The sequence below is a fragment of the Callospermophilus lateralis genome, chromosome 2 (genome assembly GCF_048772815.1).
Source record: "Callospermophilus lateralis isolate mCalLat2 chromosome 2, mCalLat2.hap1, whole genome shotgun sequence".
Taxonomy (NCBI): domain Eukaryota; kingdom Metazoa; phylum Chordata; class Mammalia; order Rodentia; family Sciuridae; genus Callospermophilus; species Callospermophilus lateralis.
The window spans coordinates 196754277-196762691 of record NC_135306.1 but is presented as its reverse complement, the minus strand read 5'-3'; the positions used below and the strand labels follow the sequence as shown (position 1 = coordinate 196762691).

The window sequence follows — 8415 nt, the reverse complement described above, 5'->3', positions numbered from 1 at the left end:
ATTTTGGAGATGAAGTTATGGAAATATAAATTCCTCTCTAGAGGAGAGATGGAGACTAATGACCTCCTTCTGTCCTCTAGGTTAAGGTTGCATGTTATTCAATTTGCCTTACTCTATTTGGAATTTTGTTTCTTTGATCCTTGGATTTGAACCAAGAGTTGCTTAATCACCGAGCCACATGCCCAGCTCATTTTATAGTTTATTTTAAGACAGGATCCTGCTAAATGCTGGAGCATTACTAAATTGCTGTGGCTGGCTTTGAACTTGAGATCCTCCTGCCTTAACCTCCTGAGTCGCTGGGATTATAGGCATGAACCATCAACCCTGGCTTTAACTCCTTTTCCTCTTTATGAAATCCTCAGAAGAATGGGTTTCCCTTATTCATTCTGGGGTTACATTAATTCCTCATTATAACTTCAGTCTCTGTTGGTTTAAAGGCTAAAACCAATGTGTCTTCAACAAGTTGTGTGACAACCTGATGTCTAGGCACATCCAAGATACCTCCCTCCACTATCTCCCTTAGTCTCTCTCAGATCCTCTACCTCAACAGGCTCTCTATGTGAAAGTTCTGATGCAGTTATGATGCTGTGAGTGTTCTCTACTTGGTCCTCACCTCAAATCCAGAGATCATTTTCTTAAATGTCATTTTTAAAATATGGGAATTTTTAAATATTTCACAATTTTCTGTGAAGATTTTAATAAAATACTAAAGAACGTATTCTAACAATCATTTACCTAGTTTCAGTCAAACCAATAAGTGAGGTAATTCACTCTGATCATTTAATCACACTTTTCCCCAACTTTTCTTTAAAAAATTAGCTTAATGAGTCCTAGATTTGTTTGTGTGGACAAGTGATAATAGAGTAGAGAAAGTTCATAGAAACCATGTGGGTATAACCAAATGTTTATAGGTTATTGTACAAAATCCATAATCAAAGGTAGTTGTGCTTGAATTTGAGCAGATTCAGAAATAAAAACAATATTATTATTCATATAAATAAAATAATGCTACTTGATACATAAGACGTTTTCATTAACTTTTGAAAGACAATTGGAATTTTTTGAATTAAGTCTATATGCAAATACAGGGCTGAGTGTTGTTATGTGACATTCTGACAACCTGATTGGAAGCCATTAATAATCATTGTAAACTTTTTCTTCTCCCCTGTTGATAAGAGACCGGCCCTACATTACAGAGTTTAAAAAAAGGAAGCTCCACATCTTCGTCAAAACTTTTTGTTGTTTGTATTCTTAATAGGTGCCATTCTGACTGGAGTGAGATGAAATCTTAAAGTAGTTTTGATTTGCATTTCTCTAATTGCTGGAGAAGTTGAAATTTTTTTCATATATTTGTTGAATGATTATAAATCACCTTCTGAGTGCAAAGTGAAGTTAACCAATCCCCCCCAAATCAAATGCTGAATGTTTTCTATAATATAATGAGGCTAATTCATTATGGGGTTGAGACAGAGCATGGATGGATTAGATGAACTCTAAATAGGTTAAGGGGGTAGGAGAGGAAGGGAGGGAAAAAGGGGTAGAAAAGACAGAGGAAGGAGATGGACATCATTATCCTAAATACATATATAAAGAAAAGAATGGTGTGATATACTTTGTATACAACCAGAGATGTGAAAAATTGTGCTCTATATGTGTAATATGAATTGTAATGCATTCTGCTGTCATATATAACAATTTGAATAAATAATTTAAAAATGGAAGCTCCATCTTTAAAATCAGATTCAGACCCCAAATCAAACTCTCTTAAGTAATAAATCAAATCCTATAATTCCAAATAATAAGCAATAAAACTTGAGACCTTCTGATAGTTCTAAACTGAATTTATTCACAGTTTCTCATAATAGAAATTTTCACTAAGTTATTTCCCACTCAGTTTGATACACAGGTATTCCTCTTTGTGGACATGGAAATAGAAAATCACACGGTCCTGACTGAATTCATCTTGTTGGGCATCTCAGCAGATCCCCGGTGGCAGCTAATTCTGTTTGTGATATTTCTGATGCTCTACTTGCTAACCATGGCAGGGAATATGACACTGATAATCTTAATCAAGATTGATGCCCGGCTGCATACACCTATGTACTATTTCATTGGCAGTCTGTCTTTTTTGGATTTCTGGTACACCTCTGTATATACCCCTAAAATCTTGGCAATCTGTATCTCCGAAGACAAGCGCATTTCCTTGGCTGGATGTGGGGCTCAGTTTTTCTTCTCCTGCTTGGCAGCCTACACTGAGTGCTATCTCCTGGCAGCCATGTCATATGACCGCCATGCAGCAATTTGTAACCCACTGCTTTATTCAGGCACCATGTCTGCTTCTGTTTGCATTGGGCTTGTTGCTGGTTCCCACATAGGAGGCTTTCTGAATGCCATAGCCCACACTGCCAACACCTTCCGCCTGAGTTTCTGTGGTAACAATGTCATCGACCACTTTTTATGTGATGTTCTTCCATTGGTAAAAATGTCCTGCACAGACACTCGGGTCTATGTCATAATCCTTTCCAGTATGGTTGGCTTCACTGTCCTCTCCTGCCTTCTGGCCATCCTCGTCTCCTACTTCAACATCCTCCTGGCCATCCTGAGGATCCGTTCAGCCTCAGGAAGGCGCAAGGCATTCTCCACCTGCGCTTCCCACCTGGTCTCTGTCATGCTCTTCTATGGATCCTTGCTCTTTGTATACTCGAGGCCCAGTTCCAGCTACTCCCTGGAGAGAGACAAAGTGGCTGCCCTCTTCTACACCATCATCAACCCATTGCTCAACCCTCTCATCTATAGCATCAGAAACAAAGATGTCAAAGAGGCCTTCAGGAAAGCAATACTTTCCATAGGACCACAAGCTTGAGGTTTAGTTTATGACTTTGTTGCAGTTTGCAAATTATTGTTTTGTAGACAGAGTTGTATGAGTTTCTGTAGGTAGTTATGCTTGTAAACTTAATAGTTATAACAATGCAATATTGGTCAAAACACACTTTTATTTTTAAGAGTGCTGGTTCTTTTTTTCTCTTTCTGGCCATGAGGAGAACAGTCCTTCTCCAGCAGGTCCTTCTGTCATTATGTTACCACAGGCCCAAAGCAACAGGGCAATCAACCATGGAGCAAAATATCCAAAACTATCAGCCAAAATAAATCTTTTTTATGTTAATTATATCAAGAATTTGTTATAGTCTTTGAAGCTGATAACCACATTTATAAAGTGAAAGGGATTTCAAGTTGATATAATTGCTATTTTTTTTTTTTCAGTGAATGAATAAGATACTGGATATAGATGGTGGGGCAGTTTTCCTGGGAGAGAACTGTCCTTTATCTAGGACTTTTGATCCTGATTAATATATATTGGATTCTTATCTCATAAATATTTATAAGAAAGTGATATGATTCTTGTTTCCATGAAAAATGATGATAATCTATCCTTGGAACCACTCACACAACACAGTGGGGCACACATTCAGTATGACTTCTCTGAAACCCACTTATGTGTGTGTACAGAGCTGATTGAGGAGTTGAGCTCTGAATTTTTCAGACCAAGGAGAACATGGTTACCTGTTAGTGTATGCCAGCCAGCTAGCACATTATCCTCCTAGCTAAGATTAAAAATTCATATTTGAATGTAAAAATAAATTTTAATTTAAAATTATTTAAATTTCTATTTTTTGTATTTAGAGATAAACTTCTTTGGTCTGGAAATTTTTTCAACATTTTATGTTACTAGAGTAGATAGTCCCCAAAGAGTGAAATTATGGGAATAGTTAAGTGATATACCACACAAAATTTGTAATTCCCCACCAAAAAATCTTTATAGAATTTAGCCAACCTGCAGAATAGCATTTTAATAAATGTGTGAGTCAAGTAAGTATGAACTATCATATATGTCTGTGATATCTAAAACAAATCAATTCAGTTACAATGAAAAAAAATGCAACAAACTTTGAACAAAGGTAGAAAATGTAATTTCAGAAACTACAGCCAGGTGCAGTGACATAATCCTGTAATCCCAGTAGCTCCAAAGGCTGAGGCTAGAGGATGATGATGAGTTCAAAGCCAGTCTCAGCAAAAGCAAGGCATTATGCAATCCAGTGAATTTATGTTTCTAAATAAAATATAAAATAGGGCTGGGATGTGGCTCAATGGTCGAGAGCCCCTGAGTTCAACTGCTGGTTACCCTCCCCCACTAAAAAAAAAAAAAAAGGAATCCATAGAATGTCTGACTAGTTTTATCTTAAGTCAATCAAGGCCTTCTAGTTAAATTACTGTGATCATTGTAGTAAATGTCAAGATATGTTCCTCACCAGGGCTCATGATTATCTTTATAAAAAGTAGATTCTACTTTATGCTTTTAAATTTCAAATTTTCTCATGCAACTCTTGCCTACTAATTGAGCAATTTCTGTTAAATAATACATTTAAAGTACTTATATTTAAAGAATAATTAGTGGTGATTCATATATACATATATATATGTGTGTGTGTTTGTATATATATTCAATCATATATATGTTTGTATTCCACAAACACTATTGTAAGTCTTTGACATAAATATATTTTAAATATGATATCAAATATTCGGGCAGGATAAAATCTTCCAACACTGGAGGGGAAGGAACTGAGTGTTCCTGGGGAACGAGACCACATGGCATTGATCAAATAATGTTGCGTGCTTTCAGTAATAAGGCATAATGAATGTCATTCTTATGTAAATTATAATACATCACAAATAAGCATCTCCAACATTTACCTAAAATATAAAACTAAAATAAAACTGTTTCCATGAAATTTTATAGTTGTTGTTTCATTATGCTTCTTCATTCTGCTACTTCAGAAGCCTTAAGATGTTTTAAAAAATGTTTCTATTCTTGGTGTTTCCTGATTTGCTTGGGATTTTGCTGTTTGTTTTTTCTAATCATGGATTTAATCATAATGTAAAATGTTGTGTTTTGGTCTCTGGTAGTGAGGTATACTAGTTCTCTTTGTGAATATTCATCATTTTCAGAAAATGCAATGTGAAGATTGTGAAGATATTTCAAAGAAATCATTTCTATAGTACTTATATCTTAGTAGGAAATGGCTGTTAGAATGGATGCTTATATATAAACTGGCACAAATTCTTATTTGATTCTATAGCCTGTGATGAGTTACTTCATAGATTGCAAGGGAGACTTGTATTCTTGGAGAAAAGGCATCAAAATTGGTCAAAGTGTTTGTACCCATCTTCTTCCAAGCCTTTATATGAGTGGCTTGCAGCCATTTACCAAGTATTACAGATCATCTGGGATGAATGGGTAACTTGTTTGGATTGACAGATGACTAGGAAATTCAGAAAGCACACTTCTGAGGGTATCTATAAGAGTGTTCATAGAAATGATTGGCATGTTCACCAGCAAACTGAGTAAGGAAGGCCTGCTCTGAATGTGGGGAAACCATCGAATGGGGTGAGTGTCCAGATGGAACCAAAAGTGGAATAAAGAGGAAGTCCACAAATCTACAAGTGTGTACAAGCTGGATTCTTCTTGAGCAGGTATTTTTGTTTTTTGCTATGACTCTTGTCCCAGAGCATTAAACTTCAGATTCTTCAGGCTTTTATTGTGAATTCACACCAAGGAGTCATCAGGGAAATCCCAGCGTTCAGCCTTGGACTGGGACTGCATCACTGGTTCTTCTAGTTCTGATCTTCCAACTTCTTGGTCTGAGCAGCTACTCATTTCTCATCAACTGGACCAAAGAAAGCAATGTGTACTATTACTTTGTCCTGAGTGCATGCCTCAGTGGTTCCAAATATAAAGTAGATCATTATTTACCCAGAAGCATAAATCATATTGGGTAGAGATACAAGTAAAACATTTTAAGTTTATTCCCCTCACTCTTGGCACACCTATTAACATTTTTTAAAGACTCAAATTCAATGGAAGTTATTCAAATTTCTCCCTGTAGACACTCTCTCTTCATATAGCCAAGAAAATGCAATCTCATGTCATTGCGAGAAACAGAGAGGTAAATGCATTCATTGAAGTCTTGAATGCTGCAGAGTTCAGGGTCTCATGTGTTGCATTCTACTCATCTCTTTTGGGCAGAGAGATGAATTGAAGGTCTTCATTTGGAAGTTATGATTGAACATTTTTTATAGGTAGACAGGTCCAAGCCAGGTTGCACAAATAGTAAGTTTTATTCTTGGGAAATAAAATGGAGAGAACAAAATGAAGGCTGAAGTAGAAACTAATATTTATCTTCAAAGATTACAGTTGAATGAGGTTCTCCCTAGCATGCAACAGTTGAGCCTTGGAGGGATAAGCGAAGAACTTCGAGGTTAGTGTGTTTGCAGAAACTGAGACTGAGATAGGCTGAGACTGTCACACTGTACTGAATCTTTAAAGTCATAGACTGTCATACAGGAAGTCCTACATTCTTTATGTCCACACAGATATACACACTTCTGTCTATATTTGCATTCATGGGGAGATTGCCACTAGTTAATTATTTGAGTTGACATGCACAGTGAATGTATGTCAGCCTGTTTCCCCACACATTCCATGTGGGAAGCCACAATGAATGACCACACTTTCCAGTCCTGATGCCTCAGATTCTGACCAACCACTGCATTCACTGTGGTTTGGGCAGGGTCTAGCTCAGATGGTAAGGGGTCTTCTTTGGAGGGTGTGCTCCTAGGTTTGAGTTATACTCACCTGTCCCTTATAGACCTGCCCCTTCTGTCCTTTGTTGGATAGAACTTTCTAAGAACAAGAGTCACTCCAATAGAAGTTCACTTCTGAACATGTTCCCTCTCTCATCAGCCTCTTGTGACTTTCTCTTGCTCTTCCTTTTGGGGAGCCTGAGGTGGGGAGCCTGAGCTGAGAGCGGGGAAGCTCTCCTGAAGCTTGTGTAAAAGTAAGTTGTGTCTGTGTTTTATTTGGTGTCCCTGTAAATTCACACAAGGGATCTTAAGTTCAGCTGCCTGCATTGGACGGGGGAAGCAATCTCATTTGATGCCCAAGGGACCATTGCATATCATGACCACAGCAGGTGACATCAAATCTATATATGTATCTATACCATTTCCTTCCAATCATCTGAACTGATTTAGCTACTTCTATTGGTTAGGTCCAAATGCTAAAAGCAGAAACCAGTGTTGTCCTTTGATATGCCATTACACTTTGGAAGGATTGGTGGATCACTTGGGTAGCAGGTAGGTGAGATTAGACAACTTCTTACTCAACCTCACAAGGGTAATGGCTTGCTTTCAGGATTTATTAAATTTTGTAAGATTTATTTATTTTACCCATTTTTTTCTGACAGTCTATCTAGTTAATGACTTACATAATCCCTTATGCATGTTTTATTAGTGTGGTCACTGATTTTTCCTGCTTATAATCCATTTTCCATGCATCTGTTCTAATAATTCTCCAAACATTTTATCTAATGTCAATTATACTTTTCTTTTAAAAATGCATCATGGTTCTCTGTTGTCTTTAAGATTGCAACAGGTTGCCTATAGGTAATTTTAAGCTGAGTACCTGTTCCAATTTAAACTACCTCAGGGAATATGAAGAGAGTCACAAGTGTGCTCCCATAACCGTACACGTACACTTAAATACAGTGCCAAGGAGTCGCCGGGTGGAGCACTTGACCTTGGGGAAAAAGCAATTTAAATATGTAGACTTGCTGCAAGAACTAGGATGGATGCAGAGGTGGTTTCTAGAGTTTTTACATCATTAAGATTCCTTTTTATTGGAATCCTAAAAGATTTGTATTCAAGTTGTGGTAAGAAAGGAAGGAAAAATTCTGTCAGACAAAATGTATCCTCAAGTCTCTGTAAATACCCACAATGTTTCACTGCGTAGTGACTTAGAAGGATTGTCCTAACAACAATGCAGGTTGAAAGGGAAACTCCTCAATCCATTTACCAAGTGCTCATCTACCCAAACCAGGTCAGAATGAAGGAGACAGTACCACAGAGCACCCTGGTATTGCCAAAGGCCACACACGGAATGAGGGAAGTCAGATACATTCAGAGAAAACATCAGGGAAAAGAGACCAGAAGACACTTATGGGAAAAATAGAAACAGGGACCTAAAATTGTAACCCTGATTGTACCCTTCTAGTATGAGTGATTTTTACATGATGGAGGAAATCCAGTGAATACATACTTGAATGGCAGAGATAACACTTTCTCATTTCCTTAGAATAACATTATTGCTAGAGGTTGAAGTCTTGTAGATGCAATGCTTGCTTTGCAAATTTTCAAGGTAAATAAACATTTCTAACATTGAGATAAACACTAAGCATGTGTTTGGTTTTTTTTTTTTTACAAGATTTCTATTTGTTCTTATTAATTATATGTGACATTAGAATACATTTTGACTTATCATATATAAATGGGGTACAACATCTCACTCTTCTGGCATTA

At 37.0% G+C, this 8415-nt stretch overlaps 1 protein-coding gene across 1 annotated transcript; it reads left to right on the top strand.

Annotated features, from left to right (window-relative positions):
- The first annotated feature begins 1885 nt into the window (after nucleotides 1–1885).
- On the top strand, nucleotides 1886–2863 carry LOC143390500 (olfactory receptor 9G4-like). Its single transcript, XM_076842877.2, has one exon. It carries the CDS (start codon nucleotides 1925–1927, stop codon nucleotides 2861–2863), a length of 939 nt encoding a protein of 312 aa, XP_076698992.2. The 5' UTR covers nucleotides 1886–1924.
- Nucleotides 2864–8415: the final 5552 nt, after the last annotated feature.

What these genes read in the sequence shown, in the direction of transcription:
- LOC143390500 (XM_076842877.2), top strand. Translation starts at nt 1,925, where the DNA reads ATGGAAATAGAAAATCACACGGTCCTGACTGAATTCATCTTGTTGGGC.